The sequence below is a fragment of the Prionailurus bengalensis genome, chromosome B4 (genome assembly GCF_016509475.1).
Source record: "Prionailurus bengalensis isolate Pbe53 chromosome B4, Fcat_Pben_1.1_paternal_pri, whole genome shotgun sequence".
Taxonomy (NCBI): Eukaryota; Metazoa; Chordata; class Mammalia; order Carnivora; family Felidae; genus Prionailurus; species Prionailurus bengalensis.
The window spans coordinates 63,636,499-63,663,328 of record NC_057358.1 but is presented as its reverse complement, the minus strand read 5'-3'; the positions used below and the strand labels follow the sequence as shown (position 1 = coordinate 63,663,328).

The 26,830-nt window shown below is 38.6% G+C and overlaps 1 protein-coding gene and 1 pseudogene across 6 annotated transcripts in view; both read left to right on the top strand.

The window, feature by feature from the left end:
• The window catches only part of DENND5B (DENN domain containing 5B), a 195,057-nt gene that overhangs the window by 54,986 nt on the left and 113,241 nt on the right, over positions 1-26,830 (top strand). For 4 of the 6 annotated variants that reach the window (XM_043562864.1, XM_043562865.1, XM_043562862.1 and 1 more), the window contains exons 2-3: positions 18,658-18,723; positions 21,839-21,948. In XM_043562864.1, coding sequence (XP_043418799.1) covers positions 18,658-18,723; positions 21,839-21,948 — 176 coding nt within the window. The remainder of the gene's footprint in view (positions 1-18,657; positions 18,724-21,838; positions 21,949-26,830) is intronic. The other 2 variants (XM_043562863.1, XM_043562867.1) reach the window with 1 other exon arrangement.
• On the top strand, positions 12,551-12,754 carry LOC122474198 (annotated as a pseudogene).

Genomic DNA, 26,830 nt, shown 5'->3' with positions numbered 1-26,830 from the left:
TGATTTATGTTTAGCATTGGGTTTATATATAACATCTTCTGCATATAACAGCCCATGGTAAGTTGACGGCTTAGGTTTGAATCTATTCTTTACTCTTCTTTCCCCATGTTTCTAGGTAAATGGTGTTATATTTTACATTCTTTTATGAGTCCCTTGACTGAATTTTACAGATATACTTATTTTTACTGCTTTTTGCTTCTCAATTTTTTTACTTTACTCTTACTTTTGGTCTTTGCTTTCCACTCAAAGAGTCCCCTTTAACATTTTTTATAGGACTGGTTTATTGGTTATGAATTCCTTTAACTTTTGTTTGTCTGGAAACTTTTTATATCTACTTCTATTCTGAATGATAATCTCACTGGATAGAGTATTCTTGGCTACAGATTTTTCCCTTTTAGCACTTGGAATATATCATTCCCTTTTGGCCTACAGAGTTTCTGCTGAAAAACCAGCTGATAGCCTTATGAGATTTCCCTTGTACGTAACTGCTTTCTTTTCTCTTGCTGCTTTTAAAATTCTCTATCACTGCTTTTTGCCATTTTAATTACTAAGTGTCTTGGTGTGGACATGCTTGAGTTGATTTTGTTGGGAAATCTCTGTGCCTCCTGGATTTGGATTTCTGTTTCCTTCTCCAGATTTGGTAAGTTTTCAGCTATTTCTTTAAATAAAATTTTTATCCCCTTTTCTGTCTCTTCTCCTAGGATTCCTAAAATGTGAATGTTATTATGCTTGATGGAGTCACTGAGTTTCCTAAGTCTATTCTTATTTTGCATAATTTTTTGTTTCTCTCACCTTCTCACCTCTTACTTTCATTTTGTCCATGTCTTTGTGTCTGTTTTTATGTGTTAGGAAAGTCAGCTATGTCCCCTGCTCTTGAAAGTAGTGGCCTTATGAAGAAGTGGTTCTGTAGTGCCCTGCAGTACAGTGTTCCCTGTTTACCAGAACCTGGTGCTTAAGGGGTGTCTTTTGTGTGTGTTGTGGTTGAGTCGCTTTTTTCTTCAGTCTAGGTGTCTTTAGTGGCTCTTTGCCTATTGTGGGCAGAGTGTGGTCCCTGTCCTGTTAGTGGGCAAGTCTGAGGCTTGAGTTGAGTTAGATGAGGTGTTTGCCAGAGATGCAGTAGCAACAAACTGCAGGACACTTTCCCTGTGCTGTTCTCTGAGAAGCTTGCATTGGTGGGTAGAGCCTGTAGTCAGACCACATGTCTGCTGCCAGTCCACTGCAGTCTGTTTGTGGTTATCTTTTTCTCTCCCTGGGCAGGAGTCATTTTGGAGTATCCCTGGCCCCTATCCAGGCTGCTTGCACACTGCTGGGCCTGTGGCACTGCCCTGGATGGGCCCTGGCCAAGAGCATATTGATGGGGGGGGGGGGGGGGGGATGGGAGGGAGGTGGGGGTGGGTGGAGTAGGGACCCAGAACGTGCAGTGGGAGGGAGGGTAGTGGAGTTTGGTGTAAGCAAGTTAGGTAGTAAGTGGGCTGTGCTGGTTCCAGCAGGTAGTCTTATGTTTATTCTAGGGACGGTGGGAAGAAAATGGCAGCTGCCAGTTCCTCTGTTCTTGGAGGAGTCTCCCAAGGATCTCTGTTCCTCCAGGACACCTCTGAGATGAATAAACTACTCTTCCTCCTGTATGCCCCAGGCGGTTTTTAAACTGCTGCTTCTATGCTTTATCCCCAGGGGCTATTTTTGTACCAGCTTTTTTTCTTTTTTAAGTTTATTTATTTAGTTAGAGAGAAAGTGCTTGGATTTGCATGTGTGCACAAGTGGGGGAGAGGCAGAGAGAGAATCCCAGGTGGACTCGGGCTCATGAACCATGAGATCATGACCTGAGCCATAGTTACATGCTTAACTGAGCCACCCAGGTGCCCTGTTGTGCTGTCTCTTTAAGGGCAGGGACTCAGTATCCTTTCACCCGCCTTGCTTTCCTTCCTTATTTTTAAAATTCCAGGTTTGAAGTCCTGCTGGTTGTAAGAACTCACAAAATTCAGATCCTCTGGTTTTACTTTTTAATTTATTTTTAATTTTTTATTTTTTATATTATTTTTTATGAATATAACTTATTGTCAAATTGGCTTGCATACAACACCCAGCGCTCATCCCAACAAGTGCCCTCCTCAATACCCATCACCCATTTCCCCCTCTCCTCCACCCCCCTCATCTACCTTCAGTTTGTTCTCTGTATTAAGAGTCTCTTGTGGTTTGCCCCCCTCCCTCGCTGTTTGCAACTATTTTTTCCCCCTTCCATTCCCCCATGGTCTTCTGTTAAGTTTCTCAAGTTCCACATATGAGTGAAAACATATGATATCTGTCTTTCTCTGACTAACTTATTTCACTCAGCATAATACCTTCCGGTTCCATCCATGTTGCTGCAAATGGCATGATTTCATCCTTTCTCATTGCCAAGTAGTATTCCATTGTATATATAAACCACATCTATTTTTATCCATTCATCAGTTGATAGACATTTAGTCTCTTTCTATAATTTGGCTGGCCTTCTGGTTTTCAAAGCCAACTGTTCTAGGGATTTATCTTCCCTATAAAGGCTCCTCCATGTGAGGGTCTGTTTTTTTCCCCTCTCCACCCCCTCGACTCCCTGCAGGCCGCTTTGGCTCCTTACTGCATTTCTACCCTACCTACCCTCCTCAGTATGGTCTCTACTCTGCATTTAGTTGTGGAGACTGTTATGCAGTCTTTGGGTAATTTTCTGGGTTATTTACATAACCATGTAAGTGTTACCTGGTTGTATCAATGGGATGAGGTGAACTTAGGGTCCTCCTACTCCACCGTCTTCCAGTAATGATAATTTTAATTTATAATTTCAGTACAGTTATAATCACAGATCTTAAATTCTTATTAAACAACCTTTAAACTACTACAAAACTATCCTGGAATTTGTATAAACAGGGTAAAAGTCTTCCCACAAAGTCAGTAGCAGTCTCATTCTTTCAACTAGCCCATGTTCTTAATTATTCACTTACTTACTAGCAAATGGTCCTTGAATTTATATTCTACTAGACACTGTGTATGCCCTGGGGATTCAGTAGTAAACAAGATACAACTTTTATCCTCATAGAGCTAAAGGCTTTTCTAGAAGAAATGCCTATAAACTTAGATCTGAAGGGAGGCCAGGAATTTACAGGTGAGATGTAGGGGTGGGTTGGTGGGGGCACTACCAGAGGAAATATCTGTAGCAGAACAACATAGGTAAAAGTTGGCTAATTTCAAAGAATATTGTACATATGGTGAGCAGCTATTAATTTCTTCATGCCTGGAGTACAGAATATAAAGGATATGGAAAATCCTGTGGGAAGGGTTAAGACATAAGCACTCAGATTGTGGAAAATTTTGAAAATCTGTTAAGGAATTTGAGATTTATCCTTAGGATGATGAAGCACTATTGAAAAGTTTCAAAAGAGAGTATATCGCATTTGTATTTAGAAAGATTTCTTGGCTGCATTATGGAGTAAGAGTTGGTGGGAAATAAGCTTGGGGGCAGTTAGGACAGTGATGACATGTGTAGTAATTCAGATGAGAGATGAAATTGGATCAGACTGTAGCAGTGGCAGTGGGGATGGGGAGAATTAAATAGATTTTTTGAAAATAGGAGGTTAAATCAGTAGGGTGAAGTATTTGATTAGATGTGGGGAATAAGAGGGAAAGAGGAATCCAGGATGACTAGCTGTTCGGCTTGAGCCATTGGATCAGTAGTTGTTATTACTCACTGAGCTAGAGAAATTACCAGGTAGGGCTTTGGAAGTGATTCCCTCTTTGGTCTGTAAGAACTCTTATGAGTCCAAGAATTTGTGATTCTTGACTAAGAAAGCGTATTCTGTTTCCTGCAGATTAGACTATTTTCACTGCTACTCGCTTAAAATTGGGAAGGAAGTAAATATGTCATTTCCAGGATGTCCATATCTTTGGCTACTCACAGACTTCAAAATAATAGTTAAGATTCATTGTAAGAGTTCATTGGTTTATTTGTTAAAGTAGACAGAATGCTGTTTTCTATAGGTAGTGTATAATTTTGTCTAGTTATATATATAACTTAGTTATATATAATCTTTTATTGTCAATACAATCCATTGTTAAGTAACTTACAAAGTAGCTATAATGATGACAGAGCCATTGTTGTCAAGGGTGACAACATAAATATAATGTCTAACTAACCTAATAAATGTTAAAATATTTCACAACTCTATTGCCAGTTGGAATACAAAATGATACACTTTGGAAGACAGTTTGACAGTTTCTTGCAAAAGTAAACACACTTTACTGTCTGATACAGAAATCATACTCCTTGGTATTTACCTAAAAGAGTTGAAAACCTATACCACATGAAAATCTATACCACATAAAAACCTAAACACAGATGTTTATAGTAGCTGTATTCATAATTGCCAAAACTTGGAAGCTTGGAAGCGTTGTTTCCAAGATGCTCTTCGGTAGGTAAATGGATAAAAAGATTATGATACATCCATGCAGTGGAATACTATTCAGCGCCAAAGAGAAATGAGCTACCAAGACATGAAAAGACATGGAAGATGTCTTAGATGCATATTAGATGTCTTAGATGCATATTACTAAGTGAAAGAAACCAAGCTGAAAAGGCTATATATGTATTATATGATTCCAGCTATATGACTTTATGGAAAAGACAGAAAACGGAGACACTAAAGAGATTAAGTGTTTGCTTCGGGTTAGGGGCATAGAGGGGTATTCGAATAGGTAGGGAACAGGATTTTTAGGACAGTGAAACTCTTCTGTACTCTTCTGTACCATACTATAAATAGTAGATACGTGTCATTACAAATTTGTTAAAACTCTGAGATCACCAAGAGTCAACCCTATTATAAATTATGGGCTTTGGGTGATGATATATGGATCATCTTCTTCCAGGGTTACCTTTTATTCAGAGATACACACACACATACATAAATATTTTTTGTGGCTTTTACAATATTTGTTAGAAATACTGCTTATATTGTTTTATATTAGTAACTATAGGGCATTTCTTCCAACTACAAATCAGTCCTGAATAATAGATTCATGTTATTGAAGGGTTGAGTGGCTTTTTTTTTTTTAATGAAAAATTGATGTAAGCAAATGGAGACCTAACTCTGCAAGTCAAGAATGCTGTTAGGCATGCTGCTGTCATGCTCACTTCTCCTAACATTTGAAGGAGAATTTTGAAAATAGCCTTTATGATTGATACAGCCACTGGGAAAAAAACAGTATGGAGGTTTCTCAAAAAATTAAAAATAGAAATACCATATGATCTAATAATCCCACTACTGGGTATTTACCTAAAGATCACAAAAACACTAATTCAGAAAGATCTATGGGGGCGCCTGGGTGGCTCAGTCAGTTAAGCGGCCAACTTCGGCTCAGGTCATGATCTCGCGGTCCGTGAGTTCGAGCCCCGCGTCGGGCTCTATGCTGACAGCTCAGAGCCTGGAGCCTGTTTCAGATTCTGTGTCTCCCTCTCTCTCTGACCCTCCCCCGTTCATGCTCTGTCTCTCTCTGTCTCAAAAATAAATAAATGTTAAAAAAAAATTTTAGAAAGATCTATGTATGTCTATGTTTATTGCAGCATTACTTACAGTAGCCAAGATAATGGAAACAACCTAAGTGTTTGTCAATAGACAAATGGATAAGGAAGATGTGGTGTGTATATACCATGGACACACACAGACACAACCATAGAAAAGAATTAGATCATGCTGTTTGCGACAATATGGATGGACCTAGAGGGTATTAAGTTGAATGAAACAAGTCAGGGAAAGACAAATACCATATGATTTTACTCATGTGGAATCTAAAAAACAAATGAATAAACAAACAAAAGGCAGACTCAGACCTATAAATACAGAGAACAAACTGATGGTTGCCAGAGGAGAGGGGAGTGTGGGGATAAAGGGGATTGGGAGATACCTGCTTCCAGTTAGGGAAGGAGTAAGTCACAGGAATAAACGGCACAATATAGGGAATATAGTCAGTGGTATTGTAACAGTGTTGTGTGGTGGCAGATGGTAGCTACACTTGTGAGCATAGGATAGAATTGTCCAATCACTATGTCATATACCTGAAACTACTGTAACACTGTGTGTCACTATACTCAAAACAGTTTTTTTAAAGAATAGAATCTTTGGGGCGCCTGGGTGGCGCAGTCGGTTAAGCGTCCGACTTCAGCCGGGTCACGATCTCACGGTCCGTGAGTTCGAGCCCCGCGTCGGGCTCTGGGCTGATGGCTCAGAGCCTGGAGCCTGTTTCCGATTCTGTGTCCCCCTCTCTCTCTGACCCTCCCCCGTTCATGCTCTGTCTCTCTCTGTCCCAAAAATAAATAAAAACGTTGAAAAAAAAATTTTTAAAGAATAGAATCTTTATGATAGTTATTATTTTTAAAACATAACTTCACTTATCACTGCCATTTTCCTTTATGAAAAAAAGAAAAACTAGTTTACCCACGGTCATACAAAGCTTAGTTATTCTATATGTATGCTCCAGAAACGAACAGCTAAGATTCTCCATGTTATGAGGATACTGAACTTTGTTTATTATAGAAAACACTTTGTATGCTAGAAGGAATTTCTTTCATTGCATTTTGTTTTTCTCCGCCTTATTTATTTATTTATTTATTTATTTATAATTTTTTTAAATCTTTATTTATTTTTGAGAGAAAGTGTGAGCAGGGGAGGATCAGAGAGAGAGGGAGGCACAGATTCCGAATCAGGCTCCAGGCTCCGAGCTGTCAGCACAGAACCCAACACGGGGCTTCAACTCACAAACCGTGAGATTGTGACGTGTGCCAAAGTTAGAGACTTAACCGACTGAGCCACCCAGGTGCCCCTTTCTCAGCCTTTTTTAAAGAGAAGGAAGAGTCCAAAGGAATAGAGAAAGAAGAGGTAGTCTGAAGGACATACGAGGAGTTCAAATTAGAATACATTGTGGGGTGCCTGGGTGGTCAGTCAGTTGAGCGTCCGACTTCAGCTCAGGTCATGATCCCTGTGGTTCATGAGTTCAAGCCCCATGTTGGGCTCGCTGTTGTCAGCTTGTGAATGTGGAATCTGCTTTGAATCCTCTGTCCCCCTCTCTTTTTGCCCCTCCCCCACGTGCGTGCTCACTCTCAAAAGATAAAACATTTTAAAAGAGCATATAGAATATGTTGGCTTTTAACAACCTGTGGTAAAGATTTCCCATAGTACTTGAAAATGTGGAACTGGAGAGAAGAGTGATTAGGCTAGAGATATATATTTGGAAGTCATTAATGTAGGTGGTAGTGTGAACTGTGGAGTGTAACATGTAGAGTAAGAAAAAATGAACAAGGACAGAACCCAATGGAACACAAATATGTAGGGAGCAACAAAAGAGAAACCCATGGAGATAACTGAAAGCAAGCTCCCTTGATAACTGCCCAGTTCTTACGAATTGGTAGAGAAGAGAGAAGACCAACTTGGATATGAGCAGCTGAACTTTCCAATCCCAAATCTTATTGGGGATCTCACCAGTCATTGCTGCTACAGCTAAGCTGGTCTTGCCGAGTACAGCTTGCTCTTCCTGCACTGGACTCTCTTATTTCTTATAGCTGAAAACAGTAACACTTCACAAAATACTTAAAGATGATAGAAGGAAATCATAAATGGAAAGTGACATTAACCAGTTTAGGAAAATATCAGTGTGACTGCTCTTATTACTCATAGAATCACTTGGCCCCTTGGGACTCTTTAGAGAGTTGTGTTCTTTCCCTGATAGAGGTTTGCCTCCTTGCTGAAACCAAGATCTGCTTCCACATGGAAGATATTTATTTTTTTCCCAAAAGTGAGGAGAGTTGTTAGGCACATTTGGACTGCTCGTAGTCTAGGCTCAAGGTAATGAAGTCTAGAGAGAAGAGTTTCTTCTTCATGTCAGTCTAAGTTCGATCTTTCATGGTTTCTTTTCATGTCATGAGGTGTATTTTCCCAAGCTGATTAACAATGGCACTGTCCATCCACCTCCATTGAGGGAGACAATACTCTACTCACAAGGGTATAACCTTAGTCTGTGAAGCCACACAAGTGACCATCTCAGAATATATTTGTCCAACAAAGGAATAAGGGCTAGGACCCTCCGTTTCTGTCCTTATGGGCTTTTCCAGAGGCTGCTTGGGCTTTCTGACAGCACTGTATGTAGCTACACTCTAAGGGCATGTATTCCAAGAGAGTGAGGTGGAAACGCGTGGCACTTTTCATATGATTAAGCCTTGCAAACCACAGTCTCACTTCTGCTATAGGCTTTCATTTGAGACAGTCATGAGGCCCTACCAGGTTTAAGGACTAGTCATGAGATTAAGTCCCGCATCAAACTCCACATTGAGCATGAAGCCTGCTTAGGAGTCTCTCTTTCCCTCTCTGTTGCTGTCACTCCCTTGCTCACACACACACTCTCTCTCTCAAAGAAATAAACATTAAAAAAATACTTGTTGACAAAAGAAAAAGAGGGACAGAGAGAACAGAGAGAATGACATGAATTAGAAGGGGAGTTCAGTGTACAGTGTATGGCAGGGAGACCAGTTAGTTAGGAAACTGTAGCAAGATTCTGAGTCTGGCTTGAAGCTCAGAATTAACAAATAGCAGTGAAGATGGAAAGGAAACCCTGATTTGGAGGGATGTTAAGGAGGTATAAACTGCAAAATTTAGTGATTATTTGAATACGGAAGGAAAGGAGATGGGTCCAGATGGAGGAAGAGGAGAACCAGATAGTACTCTGAGTTCTGGAGTAAAAACAGTGAATATGAGTCTCTTGATAGGATTGCTTTTAGTGTTGATTTTTTTCTTCATGGATGAATAAGTAGATAGCAGTACTTAGTAACTGCATGAATTGTGGCACTGTTAACAGAGGAAAAGCTTCGTGGGAGAGGAATTCAGTTTCGCAAGTATTAAGTCAAGGCTGCTGGTAACTGAAACAGGTGAGCAAGATTCTTGGTGGATAGTAGGAATTGTGATTTGAAACTCAGGGCTTGAGATCATCTTGAGGGCTTTCTTTTATGTTTGTCTGATGGAGGGAGGAAGACTTTGTTTTTCCTACAGGGAAGAGAAAAATTCCACTCTTCGCTCTCATTTTTAGCCTTGATTGTTTTCTGTTAATTTTGAAAACTTTAGGAAGTTATTAAAATTTTTTTTCTCTCTACCATAGATGATGTGACTTAACTTTTTAAAATATGCTAGACAGTAGCTTTGGGAATCACAGCCTCTGGGAAGGTCCTTGTTATCTGGCAGGTCACGTTGTCTTCGTCCTAGAATATGTGGATCATAATTTCATAGTTCTGTACTATCCCTTGATACCATTTTAAGAATTAGAATCCATGCAGTTCATTTTAAATTTTTACAGAATTAAAAAAAAAATTTATGGGGCGCCTGGGTGGCTCAGTCGGTTAAGCGTCCGACTTCGGCTCAAGTCATGATCTCGCAGTTCGTGAGTTCAAGCCCCGCATCGGGCTCTTTGCTGATGGCTCAGAGCCTGGAGCCTGTTTCCGATTCTGTGTCTCCCTCTCTCTCTGACCCTCCCCCGTTCATGCTCTGTCTCTCTCTGTCTCAAAAATAAATAAACGTTAAAAAAAAAATTTATGTATTTTTGAGAGACAGAGCATAAGCAGGAGAGGGGCAGAGAGAGAGGAAGACACAGAATCCAAAGCAGGTTCCAGGCTGCATACTGTCAGCACAGAGCCTGATGCAGGACTGAAACCCATGAACTGAACGATCATGACCTGAGCCAAAGTCAGCTGCTTAATCGACTGAGCCACCCAGGTGTCCCTAATTTTTTCTTTTAATGTTTATTTGTTTTTTGAGAGAGAGAGACCTAGTGTGAGCAGGAGAGGGGCAGAGAGAGAGGGAGACACAGAATCTGAAGCAGGCTCCCGGCTCTGAGCTGTCAGCACCGAGCCCGATGCGGGGCTCGAACTCACAAACCTGTGAGATCATGACCTGAGCCAAAGTCGGATGCTTAACCAACTAAGCCACCCAGGCATCCCATGCAGTTCATTTTAATTGTTTTTAACATTTATTTGAGAGACAGAAACAGACCACAAGTGGGGGAGGGGCAGAGAGGGAGGGAGACCCAGAACCTGAGACAGGCTCCAGGCTCTGAGCTGTCAGCACAGACCCCCACATGGGGCTCAAACTCAGGAACTGTGAGATCATGCCCCCCATGCAGTTCATTTTAAAGCCTGAATATTCTAGCTAACACTCAGCATGTTAGAGGAGGGCCTTGAGGGCCTTGAGGGCCTTTGGATAAAAGTGCATACTGATGAAGAGACTCTGAGGTCACTCTTACTTAGCAATATTCACATCAGCACAGCCATTGTAGCTGCAAAAAAAACTCCAAGTAATTGTTGGAATAATAATGCTTCTGTTTGATTCTTATAGGAAGATTTTGTTTCTCAGTGAATTTTAGTAACATTTTTTTGCCCTATCTTGCTCATATGATAATAATTTCATAGACGGTGAGGTAGGGGAGCATTAGTAAATCACATATACTCCTTTTCCTACTTTGTAATGTGTATCTTTCCTTTAGAGAACTTTGTTGATTTCTTATGCAGGTTTTTTTTTTTTTTTTAAGAGGGTACGAGGAAGAAAGTGGTATTCTTGTATATGTCCATTGGTATCCCTGTGTAAACTAAACTGAGTTACTGGTTTCTGACTCCTTATAAAAATTTTTGGGGCGAGAGTATTGGCAGCAAAAAGTAATGAATGGAAACGAAGGGGAAAATCTAGATGGGCTCTGAGCAAATAACTGCTTCTTTGAGTCATACAGCAGAAATATTTCAGTTTGAATCATCTTAGAACTCTAGCCCTATAGTGTTACTTGTCAGTTATAAATATTTTAATGCTAGGAGCCTTTCTTTTGTTCCTGGAAGCAAAGGGTGGCTCTCCTGATGTCATTTTACCAGAGAATAAGTTCTTTAGCAATAGGGAAGATTTGTTTTATATTGTATAACATGCAGCATCAAATAATAACATTAATATGCTTTCTCAGAAATACATTGCATAAATGATTCTCATATAAGGTAGATGTCAATACTAACGTGTTGTTGTTCTATAATCTGTATTTTATGTATGAGGAAACCTTTGCTCAAAGAAATTATGATTTGCCCTAAACTACTAGAACCCAGGATATTCACATAGAACTAGAGCCTTGTTTTCTTGGCTATAATTATTATTTGAAAATCACTGTTATATTTTTCAGAGTAATAAAAAATCACTTACTAAGCACTGTTTTTTTGATGACTAACCTAAAAATTATGGACCCATTTCTCTTATAGGGTTTTATAATATCAGTTACAGTACTTAAGTGATTAAAGTTTTTTTCTTGTTTCACATTTTATTAAAAAAGGAAAAGTATGAAAAGCATGGCTTAGAAGCAGAGTGCTTTGTTTATTCATCATTATCAGAGGACTCTAGATCTCAAATTAATTGCAAAGGTTATTTTTGCAAATAATCTGCCTACTGTGTTCTGTGTTTGTTTTAGAATGCACAGTGCCTAATAAGAATTTGTTTGCTCTCTGTCCTAGGTTCCTGGCACAGATCTCCTAGAAGCCTGGGAATTTCCTGAGTAGTAAGAGCATTATCCTAGTGAAGTAACTAATGAAGGGCCCCTAGATAGCTTCAGAATAGGGGCTAGTTACCAGAGGACTTGAGCCATCCAGGCCTCTGGGGAAGAGAGGAGGTTGGAGATTTGAGTTCAGTCACATGGCCAGTGATTGAATCAGCCCTGCCTATGTAATGAAGCCCACTAGAAACTCTAGATACTGGGGCTGCTGGGTGACTCAGTCAGTTGAGCATCCAACTCTTGGTTTTGGCTTCAGTCATGATCTTGCAGTTTGTAAGATCGAGCCCTGTGTTGGACCTGTGGCTGACAGTGCAGAGCCTGCTTAGGATTCTCTCTCTCCCTGTCTCTCTATCTCTCTGTCCCTCCTCCTCTCCCCACCTCTTCTTCTCTCTCAAAATAAATAAACATTTTTTTTTAAAACCCTCTAGATACCAAAGCTTAGTGCAGCTTTTTGGTTGATGGACACATTGTTGTGTATGTGTAGTGGTGGTGAGTGACATACCCTGATTCTGCTGGAGAGACCATGAAAGCTCTGCATTCCCTCTAAGACCTCACCCTGTGTGTGTCTTCATTTGGTTCTTAGGATTTGTATCCCTTGCAATAAAACTGCAGTCATAAGTTTAGTGCTTTCCTGAGTTCTGTGAGTCGCTCTAGTGAATTATCAAACCTGATAGTCATGGGAACGCCCCAGATGTATAGCCACTATGTCAGAAGGGCTAGTGGGCTAGGGATCTCTGAAGTAAGGGCTGTCTTAGTGGGGTCCATGCCCTTTAACAGGTAACATCTGTGCCAGCTTCAGATGGTTAGTAACAGATTAAATTATGTAAATTGGAGTTGAAATAGAATAACTGTGTTGTATACTCTTTTGGCTCCCAGTGAATGAACTTCAGTAATTGAAGTGTATTTGGTGTTAGCTAAATATAGCATGGCTCTTTAATTTTGATGTAATCAATAATGAAGTATGTTTTGAATTTTTATCGCTTCTTGGCCTTTTGGCTAAGATCAAGTGTAGTATCTGTTCTTATCAGTGAATTTCTTAGAAATTCAAAATTTACTAAGTTGATGTTGATATGCTTATATTAATATCTTAAACTCTTAAGATTACCAGGATTTATGTCTCTTTAACTGATTTTTATTCCTCAGTAGGGTCTATGAATTTTCAGAGATCCCTTCAGCTTCTTTTGCTTGATTCCCTTTGTGACCAGCAACTTAGACCTGCAGGATCGCTGACTAGATTTAGAAGTTGTGTATTTAGAAAGGCTAACAGGACCATCATGGGTTAAAACCTTGGTCTTGATTAATAGCTTTAGTAGTGAGTATATGGCTTCTATGAAAGGTAAGAGCATCCATAAAAAATGGGCAAATTCTCCTCCCATGTTTAAAGAACTGCATTTATTATGTATTTGAGCACACTGAAAAGCAATCTAGAGAATTACCAAGGAACAGAAGACATAGTATAGTCAGGGACTGGTATCATAGTAAGAAGATCAACAGTAACACAAATAAAAACTCAGGGTAATCCAGAAACACATAAATAGCTAATTGCTATGACAACAATATAAACTGTCAATGGCTTGAGACAGTAAAAGTTTATGTCTCTTTTATTGTTTAATCTAATGTAGGCCAGGGTGGGAGGGGCTCTTTTGTAGAGACATTCAGTGACCCAAGTTTTTCTCCATTGTGTGACCTTCTCATTTTTTTAAGGCCTCATCTCCATTTGCCTTTAGCTGATGGATGGCAAAGGACAGACAGGTTATGTACCTCAGCCTGGAAGTGACACACATCACTTCTGCTCATATTTCATTGGCAAGAACTGGTGATTTGGCCCTCGCCCAGATGCAAGGATATTGACAAAGAGAGAATATGGATGTTGGTGAGCACCTGAAGGCTGTCACAGATCCAGAACCAGTAGTGGCTGCACACTGGTGCAACATGGCTTATCCAAGTGAGAATGGTTTGGGGCCATTTCTAGGAGTACCAGGAGGAAAAAATGTAATGGAGAGAATGTAGTTTTCAAGGGATTCAGTGTCCTGTTTATAACCTTATGAGGATAAAGTAGGTAACCTGTATGTTGGGGATAGAAAGTATGGTTACCTGGGCAGTACAACCTGCATCAGCCCCATAATAGCATATGGAATGGGCAAAGTCTGCTCTCTATTGTGGCATTGGGAAGGCAAGATAGGAGAATGAGAGATCTCCAGAGGACTGGACTGTACTAATCAGTCCTGTCCGCAGCATCGGTCACTGTGCCTGGCTCAGTGTAGGCATTCTGGATATGTTACTTGAATGAGTTAATACCTCTTTGTCCTTAAACAAACAAAACCCTTTCCCTCCCTTGTTCTCCTTCAGTATTTTCCATTTCTCATCTTTCCAGGAAAACTCTCCAGAAGGCTTATTTATACTCTCTGCCTCTACTTCCTCTCTTTGCATTGTTTCTTGGAACAACTCCACACAACTTTTTACTCCCACTACTCCACAGAAATCTCCTCAAGGTCACCAGTGATTTCCATGCTGTCAACTCTCTCCTTGTTAAAACATTGTCTTTACTTGGCTTCTGTGATACCCATGCTTCTGGTCTTTCTGTTTCGTCACTGGCTGCATTTTTCATTTACCTTTTTGCCAGTTCCTCATTCTCTTCCTAACCTCTTAACGTTTATTCTTGAGCGTCCCAGGGCTGTGACCCCAGCCTCTCTTCATTTATATTCATTTCCTCAGTGATCTTATCCAGCCCTGTGATGTCCAATACCATCTATTTGATACTGAATTTTCTAACTTTTCCCTGAATTTTAAATTCTGATTTCTAAATGCTGACTGAAAAATTTCATTTGGATAACTAAGAGGCATCATAGACTTAATATATCCCAAACTGAATTCTTCATTCCAGCCTTCCAACCCTTCAGTAAGACCCTCTCCTTCTACATTATTCCCCATTTCAGTAAATAGCTATCCTATTCATCCAGGTGCTCAGACCAGAAACTGTGGCATTGTGATATCTTCTTGACTACTCCTTTCTCTCACATCTAACTTGTCAGCAAATCATATCTTTTATGTCCTCAAAACATGTTTCCTAATCACCTGGTATCTTCGTTTCCACTCTTAACCCTCCACAGTCTCTTCTCAGAGCTGCCAGGGTGAGCTTGTTAAAACAAAGTCATTTCTCTGTTTAAAACACTCCACAGTTACTTCCCGTGATGCTTAACACAAGATAGAAAGATTCTACCAAGGCTTGTGAGGCCCTGTCTTATCTGGCCCTGGCTACCTCTCTGATTTCATCTTCTACCAGCTCACTCAAATGCATTGCACTGTCCTCCTTGCTGCATCTCAGCCATGACAAGCTCACTGACACCTCAGGGATTCTGAACTTGCTGTTTCCCCTGCCTGAAATATTCTTTTCTGAGATGACCTCACATGTAGAATTGAAAGCACAGTCTGGAGCCAGACTGTGTAAGTTTGAATTTTCTAGTTGTCTGACCTTGGACAAGTTATTTAACCTTTTTTGTGCCTCAGGTCCTACATCTGTAAAATGGTAAAATAGGAGCTACCTTATAGAGTAATTGTGATGATGAAATGCTTTAATGTATGTAGAATACTTAGAATAACACCTGCCCTATAGTAAGCACTATATGTTAACTATGATGATTATTATTACTTCATCAGGTCTCACCTTAAGTGTCACCTGCTCAAAAATTATTTAAATTGTGGTAGAACCATTAGAATGAATAATGAATATGCAGCCTCCTGGGGGAACTGTTTTGAAGAGGACAATTACATGTGATGAAGAGAAAATGCATGTATAGGAAATGGCTTTCTGTGAATGTCAGAGGAGTGCTCCTTTTTTTTCCTTTTTTTTTTTTTTTTAACCAACGTGTAAAGTTGCCCTGCCCCTGCTTCCCTTTCCCTAGTCAGTCTCCCTTGTAGGATCTACTGCTGTCCAGTATTCCCTCTCCAACTCCAACTCATGTCAATTCAGGCAGGGGTTTTTAGAGACAAACAGTTGGGAACCTATAAGGATAGACATGGGAAGGAGAAAAATTGCCTCACCACCACATTCTCCCTTCTCTGCCTCAGCATGGATTTCTTAGGCAGCATCCTACTTCCTCCTATCACCTTTAGCAAAATAATAGGAAAATTTTCTTGACCCTAAATATTCTGTCAACCATTTATTACCTATGTGTATCTCTGTGTGTTTTTAAACTTTCCCTTTGGAGGGAAAGGGAATAAAATTGAAAAGAGACAGGACAAAAGAGATTACCTTTTAACTTCTCATCTGTTGTCATTGTTCCTATCAGCAAGCTTTTTTTAAAACACCTAGACTTCTGTGGTATTCTTTGGGGACAGAAGGATGGGGAAATACCGTGAGGCTTGTCCTTGTTTTGTGGAGAAAATGCTGTGGTCAGACACAGGCTATGGTGGAAATGGATAATGAGGGAGGGGATTCACCGGGAAGAGTGAAAGAGTGGGAAGGTTCAGAGAAAGGGGTTAACGGGACCACTCAGGCCGAGAAATAGCTCCAGTGCTCACACATCTCACAAATCCTTCTCCACTTGCAACCCCATGCACAGGCTATAGAAATCTCTCACCACTGGCTCAGAGCTATGGGTACCTACTCTCAGTGCCAAATGAGAGGAAGCATGGAGCCACCAAAAAGTCAGATCTTATGCTTCCAGCCACAGTGAAAAAAGGTTATTCTTGGTATTCTAACATCATCTACAAACATAGTAGCAGACTGTGTATTGTAACATATTTCAGATGCTTTATGAGAGTTAAGAATTTTTTGGAGCTCAGTCCTTTTAGAACTACCCATTTACATTCTAGTATGTTAGGTAAAAATATTTGTCATATTTCTTTTTTTAGTTATTACATTATCTTTTAAAATATATGTGTTATAAAGTGAGCTTTGAAATCCAAATTTGATGTAATGGTGAGTCACATTGTAGCTTTGCATGAAGCAGATGCACTTATTTCCCTGGAAATTCTCTGAAATATTTAGACCATGGATAATCGGACTTTGGCAATCTGGAGGCAAGGATAAAATAATTGAATATCTGAATCTAAAAAGATTTTTGCTTATGTATAATTCTCTGTGTAAGTGGATCTGGAATACTTTTTATATTTTTTCTTTTTTTCTTTGGTAAAACCAGAAACAGGGTCTATATGAAGTAACTGAACTACTGGTTAATATTCCTAACGATACCCTCAGTGCAACCAAGAGTTTCTACCTTGATCAGGGCATAATAGCCTTTAGACGAGAGCTAGGCAGAATTGTTAGACTAGTGAATGGATTAGTTTCCCCACTTTGCATCTCATTTTTGTGAGAGTGATATTCATTGTCAGTTGTAAAGTCCATATTTGTTTTTTTTTTTCCAAATGAGATTTTTTTTTTTAATGTTTATTTATTTTTGAGAGACAAAGGCAGAGATTTTTCTGTCATGGTCTAATACTTCTCTACTCTGCTACTTCTTTACTCTAATGAGTAGTTATTCCTGTAAACTACAAAGGCAAAAAAAAAAAATAGGTATATATTTAATGAGTGAGGTCTGCTTCTCAAATTCTTCCTTGCTGGTCCCAGTCATAACAATTGTTTGCCTCCCAGGAGTGTGCGATATCCTGGAGGAGTGCACTGACTTGTGTGCCCATTGGGGCACCCTCAGCCAGTGACCTTGCACACTGGGTATATGGGTGAGGGCTATTCAGAGGTCCATTAGGGGCCATATATTCCTGATGACAAATGTCAGTTCAGCATCTGACTGTCTGGAAAGATCCAAATAACTTGCTTGGTGATTTCAGGGTGTCTTTGGCCTTTGTAATGGATCAGTTCCTTTATCTTCAGTTCACGAGTTCCATGGGCACCTTCACCAGCTCTTTGTTTTGTTGCTGTTTTGCGAAAGGAGAGTGTACAAAGTTTCGGCAAATCTTGATGAGGATATAGAACTCTCACGATATCTGTGGTCAAATAGCCCCCCAGATTAGAAGTTTAGCCTTTGTAATTGCCTTGAGATAATTCAGACTTTTGAGGTATGGATAGGAAGGTTCCCTGGCCTTTAGGACCCTACGTTGTCATTATTTAGCTCTTCAAAGGGAAGACTGAATGTCTAAAAGTTGTAGATATCTGGGTAACCCATTCAGAAGTTTTAACACTCTTCAAAGCTGCTAAGTTAGAGAGGTCTAGTGTGAATTTTCTAATAGCCTGTGTCCTTAGTGTAGTAAACTTTCCTTCAAGAGTTGACACTTCCTAGTTAATAGCACATAAAGGGATTGTTGATTAAATGGAATCTCATTACAGAGCATACTTTCAGCCCATTATACTCTATATATGTCAGATCTCCTTAGTGTTTACTTAGTGTACTTTTTTTCTCTTGGGGCATCTCATCCAATGTACTACATTATATTCCGTTATCATATCTCCTTAAGCTCCTCTTACTGTTTCTCAGACTTTCCTTGTTTTTAATGTCCTTGATAGTTGTGACAAGTATTCATCAGGTATACTGTAGGCTGCTCCTCTTGGTATTAGGAGCAATGGGATCATATGGTAAGACTGTGCTTAGTCTTGTAAGAAATTGCAAAACTGTCTTCCAAAGTGGTTGTACCATTTTGCATTCCCACCAGGAGTGAGAATTCCTGTCACTTTACATATTTGTCAGCATTTGGTGCAGTTTTTTCGACTTTAGCCATTCTGATAGGTACACAGAAGTTGGGATGTAATTTTTAAAGTCGGTCATTTCATCTATCATATTTTTTTATATCTGACTATGGAAACATTAGTTTTCTCCTAATACTTCTCTTTAAATCAGCATCAGGAGGAATATATGTGCTTTTTTCCCATATGAATAACTGTTACAGATGTTTAAATAGTATTTCACTTATTATGTTGATGCAATTACCTGTTCTCTTTGCTTTCTTATTACTAATAGCTTATAAACCACATGCTGTTGGTGTTAAGCTACATTCCATTGATGTTAAAGTCTCATGTTTAATTGCTTTTGTTTAATTTTTTATTCTCATTTTCCATTCTTCAAAGTCATTTTGTTTTTGTGTTTGTGTTTCTTTGTTTATAAAGTTTTTTGTTTCTGTTACATTATGTAGTTTTGTACCAATGGCTAGAAGCAGATCGTCATGGCAAGAGCCAAGATGCTGCAAATACGACTTCAGGTAAAAATAAAAATAAAAGTAAAAATAAAAGTTGAGATGTTAGAAATTATTTTAATTCACCTCAAGCCCATCATAATTGTTTTTTTATTTGGTTTTGCTTGGGCAAAAACATAGGTATTATTTTGTATTTCTGTTCTCTTGTCTGCATCTTAATTTTTGGAAAGACCTCATTTGCTTCAAGCCTTGAAAAAATTATTCACTAGTCTTTAAGCTCTCTTGGCAGATATGTCTTGTTTTCTTGGGAGAAAAGGCTTAATTGCAGCTTAAATTTAGTAGCAGGATACTTGGCAATATGACTTGGAATTAAGTTTATATGTATTTGTAGTGGGCATATTAATATCTGCACAAATTTAAAATCCTTGTTCATTTCAGGACAATGTTTAAAAGGTGGATTTTAAGTTAAGGATGCTTATATATAATTTCAGTTGCCTGGGAACCCAAATTCATAGACAGATTCATTTCTCCTGCCAAGTTCTAGCAGTAAATTCCAAGTTAGGGGTTCATATAACATGGATTCAAAATGAGAAGAATAGGTTGTTCCCCTACCTCTCATCTACAAAAGGCATCTTCGAGATTCTCTTCTTTGGCTGGTAGGTGTAGTAATAGCTACATATACTCATTTCTAAACCCTTAATATGTTATCAGAATTTCTACATAGTTGGTCCTTCCCTTAATTTACTTCAAAGTAATATTTGCCAAGACAGCTGTATATACAGCAGTGATCTTTCCTATTGCTCCCCTTTTTGGCAGTCTAATAAGTGACGGTGGTGGTGGCAATGGTGGTGGTTCTGTTTTGCTTTGATTAGATTTATGTTTCTGTTTCGTGAGTTTTTTCATCTTCTGTTTTTGTGAAATTTTTTTCTCTGAAAAAGGGTTTTCCTTCTTTATCTCTCTTCTGGGTGATTCATTGTGCTTCAAGAGGTGGTGTTCCTTAGTTAAGAGAACAATCATATTGAAAATAGCACTGTCATGACTTTTTCTGATTTATTTTCTGTCCCATTAATAACTTGATATATGAATGAAGATAATGTTACTATTTTAACCAACTTAGGCAGGAATTCATTAAAAGGTAAGTGTTGCAAGGAATTGCATCTTGCATTATGTGCTGTTTCTTTTGCCTCCACGGTGTTTCATATTTTATTTATACTTATGATAAAAATACACATTTCTGGTATGTTTTAGTGGGTATAGGAGAGAGGCTTTCTTGGTTGATGTGTATTATCTGAGGATATCCTGTTCCTGTGTCAGTAAGCAAAGTCAGCAGCATAGACTTTAGAATCAAGAGAGAATTTTTGTTTTGTGTTTTCTGTGACTTAAAGTGAAGTGAAAAGTAGTCTTTTTTTTTTTAATAAATGTAGAAGTGAAATATCTAAAAATTTTTAGTGTTTTCATGAGAATCTAGAATCAGTTTAAAGATATCATATACCCTTCCTGAAATTGGGCATTCTGAACCCTGACTCTTCAGGCATACTGACTCATGGACAGTTCCACATTTTTCGATTGACTTTGTTGATCCTTACATATTCCAGAAGTATGTTGCAAAAACTCATAAACTGTCCCTAGGGACACTTTTGACAGTTTTCCTTCTCGAAGTGAAAGTTCTCTATTCTATCATTTAGAAGGCGGAAATATGGAGTTGAAAGAGAGATGAAGTGTTTGCCTAAATAAGAGGAATACAGAGGAAAATGATCATTAGCCAAGGGCTCAAATTGGAAACAGTAGGCTAGTTGCTGCACCAAATTTAAACTATGTTCCTTTATTCAGAAAAGCTGTGTATTTTATATCAGTTTCCAACAAGATTTGAGAGTGTGACTTTTCCCTCCTTCTGTGATCTGTTAAGTTTTGCACTAAAAGGTGTTTTACTATCCATCTTTTCATAATTTTTACCCACAATGGAAACTGGGTCTACCTAGATGCCCCATTATGATTTATAAATTACTTGTTATTTTTACTTGTACAAATACTGGTACTTCATGTTTTGCATTTAATTAGAACTTTAGAAAAAACACAGAAGACAGAATGATACTCTAAGGTCTTCTAATTCTCCAGTCTCAACTTTTTGACATTGAGAATTTAAGAGCCATCCACATTAATTTATTTTATGGAACTAAGGCATTTGGGGGAAACAGGTCTTATGGGAAATAATTTGGTCAAGGAGAGAAAGAACTGAGCTTGACAACTCATTATTGAGTTTTGTTTTTTATATATACATATGTAATAATCAAAGTATAGCCTGCCTTTATCTTTCCAGAATTTTGACAGGTGATGAATTTGGCTTAGAATAGCTTGTTTCTTTTCAGAGATTAGTGTGTTTAATATGTTCTGTCTACTGAACTAGACAACTCAGTGATGATGTTTCTAATTCTGTTAATTCTGTTACTTATAAAAGCCTGGATGCAGTCACATTTGTTGGGGATTTCTGTGGAAGCTGAAGCAAAATTGCCTCCTTTGAGCACTGCAGCATTGTGTCTATTCATGTATAAAATTTCAGGATCAGAAGAAGTATGATTAGCTTAATTCAAGATGTTTCTTTAGTAAATTAATGTTCCTAAATAGACATTTTTTTTATCACCACATATTGAAATAAGAACAATAATTAGGTTACAGCAAAGTTTATTTGTAGTAGATCTTGATTTTTAGTACCGTTGTCTAGCCAGGATATTGAAATTCAGATTCTGAAGTTTAAAAAAAAATTATTTTATGTTTTTATTTTATTTTTAAGAGAGAGAGAGAGAGAGAGAGACAGTACAAGCAGGGAAGGGGCAGAGAGGGAGACACAGAATCCGAAGCAGGTTCCAGGCTCTGAGCTGTCAGCACAGAGCCTGACATGGGCCTCAGGCTCACGGTTGGTGAGATAATTATGTGAGCTCAAGTTGGATGCTCAACCGATTGAGCCACCCAGGCGCCCCCAGATTCTGAAGTTTTAAATGCAGATCTTTTTATTAACAGTTCCTTTTCAGTCATCCATTGAGAATTTTACCGCTCAGACTGTTAGAGGTAGAAATTGAATCAGATTTCAACATCATCTGTTAATACATCTGCAAAGTAAAAATAAAATTTTGGCATGCTTCTGAAAAAATTCTAGATATAACTAATTATTAATTATTTGTTGTAGGTGAAAATTTTGACCAGAGTCCTTTGAGAAGAACATTCAAATCCAAAGTTCTGGCCCACTATCCTGAGAATATAGAATGGAATCCTTTCGATCAAGATGCAGTGAACATGGTATGTAGTTTGTTTTTTTTACCTTTAGCTTTATATTATTTTAATTTTTTTTTTTTATTTTTTTTTCAACGTTTATTTATTTTTGGGACAGAGAGAGACAGAGCATGAACGGGGAGGGGCAGAGAGAGAGGGAGACACAGAATCGGAAACAGGCTCCAGGCTCTGAGCCATCAGCCCAGAGCCCGACGCGGGGCTCGAACTCACGGACCGCGAGATTGTGACCTGGCTGAAGTCGGACGCTTAACCGACTGCGCCACCCAGGCGCCCCTATATTATTTTATTAAGATGACAATAGTGACTGTATTTTGAATGTCAACATTATTTCATTTAATGTTTTAAATAAACAATTCTATATAAGACAGATAATATTTTCCTCATTTTATAGACGTGGAAAATGAAACTCAAAAAAGTTAAGTAACTTGCATAGAGTCCCTACAGCAAATAAGAGTGTACAACAGACCCTCAAAGCTCATTTTCTTTTTTTTTTTTTAAGTTTTTATGTAAATTCCAGTTAGTTAACATACAGTATAATATTAGTTTCAGGTGTACAATATAGTGATTCAACACTGCCATATATCACCTGGTGCTCATCACAAGTGAACTCCTTTATCCCCATCACCTATTTTACCCATCCCCCCAGCCACCTACCTTCTGGTAACCATTAGTTTGTTCTCTGTAGTGAAGAGTCTGTTTCTTGGTTTGTCTCTCTGTCTCTGTCTCTGTCTCTGTCTTTCTCTCTCTCTCCCTCTCTCCCCCTTTGCTCATTTGTTTCGTAAATTCCACATATGAATAGAAATCATATGGTATTTGTCTTTGACTGATTTATTTCACTTAGCATAATACTCTGTAGCTCTATCCATGTTGTTGCAAATGGCAAGATCTCATTCTTTTTTATGAGTAGTATTCCATTGTATTTACATACCACCCTCTTCTTTATCCATCAGTCAATGAACACTTGGACTGTTCCCATAATTTAGCTATTGTACATAATGCTGCTGTACACATTGGGGTGCACATGTCCCTCAAAGCCTGTTTTATTTTCCTACTATTAAGCTGTTTGTGGATTTGTATTAATTAATACATAGATGCTCTGATAAACAATAATATTTCTTGGTTTGCCTGGAGAGGAGCCTGATAGAAGGAACATGATTACACTTTTGATATTTCAAGGACTGTTGTATGATGGGCCTGTAATTTAACATAATCACAAAGTAAAGAGGGAAAGTAACTTCATCATTTAGGCATTAGTAGGAATTTTTTTAAGGAATTTGAATTAATGTAATGAGTTACCAGTGGTAGTTATAAGTCCCTTTAAAGATTCTTAGAGTCATAGTTTTCAGATCATTTAGGAAGGGCCCTGATTGGAAACCTGGGTAATATTTTGGGCTTCCATGAATATAACTCTGTGATTATAAAAATCAGGGTGCCCCAAAGTGAGCAAATCAGAGATCAGGCCTAATAGGCACAGAAATAATTAACAGTGGACTGAGACACTGATAGGTGTAGTTCTTTTTGAGTATTTTAAAGATAGAGTCAAAAGATCCCACTCTGATATGGTACTATAAGGGAAAGAAATTAATATATAGTAGATACCTGCTAGATAGCTCATGTATGTTACTTTCACATACATGCTTACATGCGTCCAGTGAGGGTTCTTAATCATATTTTACAGAGATGATTTAGCCAAAGTTTTGCAGGGGGTCTCAGAGGGCTAAATCCAGATCATTTTTACTCTCTAGCTTACTTTTTTCCCATCTTACTGCCTCCCCCAAAGAAAAATGATGTGACTTAGTTTTGACCTGCGCCAAAATGGCATGGGTCACATTGGACCTTTTGTAGTATTTCTGTATCACAGTAACTTCATTCCAGTCTGAGTTTGCTGCAAGGAGGGAGTAGCATGGTACTTTTTCTAAGTATAAATGCCTGAGGCACTGGCATTTTGACATTGATTCTTCATAGAACACAGTGTAGTTGTTTCTCTAAACTGTTAGCCAATACCAAAATAACCAGAGATACCATTTTTCTGGAAATTAATACTGTGGGGCCTAGCCTCATCTTTGGTAAAGACAGCACAACAGATATTAAGTAGAACACAACTCTTTGTTATATTTATGACACTGGAGGAGCACAGGCAAGCCTCTGACTAAAACAGTCAACAAATAACAGTGACAAAATATAACTTATCAGCTGCTCTGCCAGCAAATTAATAGGAAAGTATTAAAGAAAAGAGTGCCTAAATGAAGTAATAGAAACCTAGATAAGAATGTAAATAGATCACAACACTTGACTTCTTAGGTATTTCAAAGTATAATCTGTGATAAATTAGAATGGTGTCCAAAACTAGGTGCTTATTACAATATGAATCCGTAGTTGTTTGGAACAAAATGCCACACTTGGTATATTTTCTTCTGTTAATCATTTGAATGCATTAATAGTGAGATATCCATGATAGCTTTAGCCTCAGTTTGTAAAACATTCATCTCTAAGAGAGTGATCAGCTTCCTTAATCTGTCTTTGGTATTTTCTTTACCCTTGCCTCTGAGATTTTTTATGTAAGCAACCAAAGTTTCTTACGAAGAGTAAACACATAGGCTTGTATTTTGATGGTTAAGCACCACACAACATTTTGGGTTTTGCTACAAATCTAAAAGGATTTGCTAGCATTCCTTGAAAATCTCTGAAAAGCATTCCATTAAACTAGTCTGCATTTGGGTCATAGATTTACTGCCCTTAATTTCCTGATTTATTAGTAAGTGCAATTGTATGAAGCTATAATTTATTCCTACCTAGGGATATAAAACTTTCTTCTTGCCTTTAGCAAAATCCCACTCTAGTGAGTCATCACCTTCTGCAATATCAGTCATTTCTTTAACAAGCAACAGTGATGGATTGAGGAAGGATCATTAATTTCACACAGAAATTAAATATTCCAAAACAATGAACTTTGTTAAATAAAAAAAAAAAATTCCATGTGTATAAGTGCCATGCAAATATAATAGAAAATAAATAACAGGTGAAATTGTTTCTAAATTAATTGCTTTTATGTCTTTTTTAGTACCTGATTCAGAGATTTTCACAAAAAAAAAAGGAGGGGTGGTGTATCATTAAACAGAACAATACAACAGTCATATCCCCAGAACTAACACATATGTCCACATTGACAAATTTGCTTCAGATCTGTACTTTTCTCTCTTTTTAAAGTTTATTTATTTTTGAGAGACAGAGTGAGTGAGGGAGGGACAGAAAGAGAGGGAGAGAATCCCACGCAGACTTTGCACTATCAGCACGGAGCCCAATGTGGGACTCAAACTCAGGAACCGTGAGATCATGACCTGAGCTGAAACCAAGAGTTGGACACTTAAGTAACTGAGCCACCCAGGCGCTCCTGTACTTCTTTTAAATGAAGCAAAGCAATGCAAATGGAGCTGAAGTTCCCCTGCCTCCCTCTCCCCCATTAAAGATCTCTTTGAGGTAATCTGCAAATTGGCATCCATGGCTATTTATATAATATTCTGGTCAGTAGATCTTATCCTCAAGAATGTAGTGAACCTAGGGAATATTAGGAAGAAAATATGGTCAATGCATTTTTAAGCGAGTTATGAAGTACTAAGTGAAACATCTGATATATGATATTTTAAGTAACTAAAAGTCATAACTGTTGTAAAGCTCTTTATAATCTGTAAAGCTCTAAGTTTACAATTTACTGTTTACTTTGATGACAAAGAAGGATAGGGTGGAATGTTAAGCAAAGAGTAAAAAAAAGTAAAGGGTTGACTGAAAAAAACCTATTCAGGTGCCCATCTTGCAACATTCAAAGGAAAAAGAGCTGTGTATACTTTTTATAGATTCAGAAAGTACTTGAATTTGAAGTGGATAACAGTTACATTAATAGATTTGACATTAGAATGAAAGTAGGCCTTAATTTTCGTCCAGGTTTTTTTTTTTTTTTTTAATTTTTTTTTCAACGTTTATTTATTTTTGGGACAGAGAGAGACAGAGCATGAACGGGGGAGGGGCAGAGAGAGAGGGAGACACAGAATCGGAAGCAGGCTCCAGGCTCTGAGCCATCAGCCCAGAGCCCGACGCGGGGCTCGAACTCACAGACCGCGAGATCGTGACCTGGCTGAAGTCAGACGCTTAACCGACTGCGCCACCCAGGCGCCCCTTTCGTCCAGGTTTTAAGTTTATGTCTCACAATGAAAACTATAGGAATGGGGCTCTAATCCAGCCATTACTGAGGAGCCCAATTGTTTCCTTAACTTTGCAGCTAGAATATTTCACTGGCTTCTCAAACTCAACATGTCCAAAACTGAATTCATGATCTTCCCATGAGCCTTGGTTGGTGAACCATTCACCTAGTACATCCACCTAGTTGCCTAAGCCAAAAATCTGGATTGTCCTCAAAAGTTCTCACTTTCTTGCCCTCTCCCATGTGCGATCAGTTACCTACCTACTTCTCTCTGTTTCTACACACCCACCTTAGTCCAAATCACCAAGCTCTCTTACATGGACTGCTGCTCCTGTCCTTTCCATTCTTCACGCTAAAGCGTCTGCTTTTGCTGCCTCTTCTCTCTGGAAGGCTCTTCACTTCGCCTTCCTCTAGTGAATTCTTACTGAACCTTCAGATTCCATTTTAAACACACCTTTTTCAGAGAAGCCTTCCCTGACCACCCTTCTGTCTACCTTTCAGTTAGTTCCCTTCAGGTTCTCTTAGCACCTTGGAGCTTTTTGTAGCATCTGTCACAGTTGCAATTAAATAATTGATTATGTAGCCAGTTATCAGCTGTGTGGGTCCTGCTATCATGTAAGCCCCACGAAGACAGGCACACTGTTATTCATTGCTCTGTCCCTAGTTTTACACATAGTAGAGGCTGAAATCATT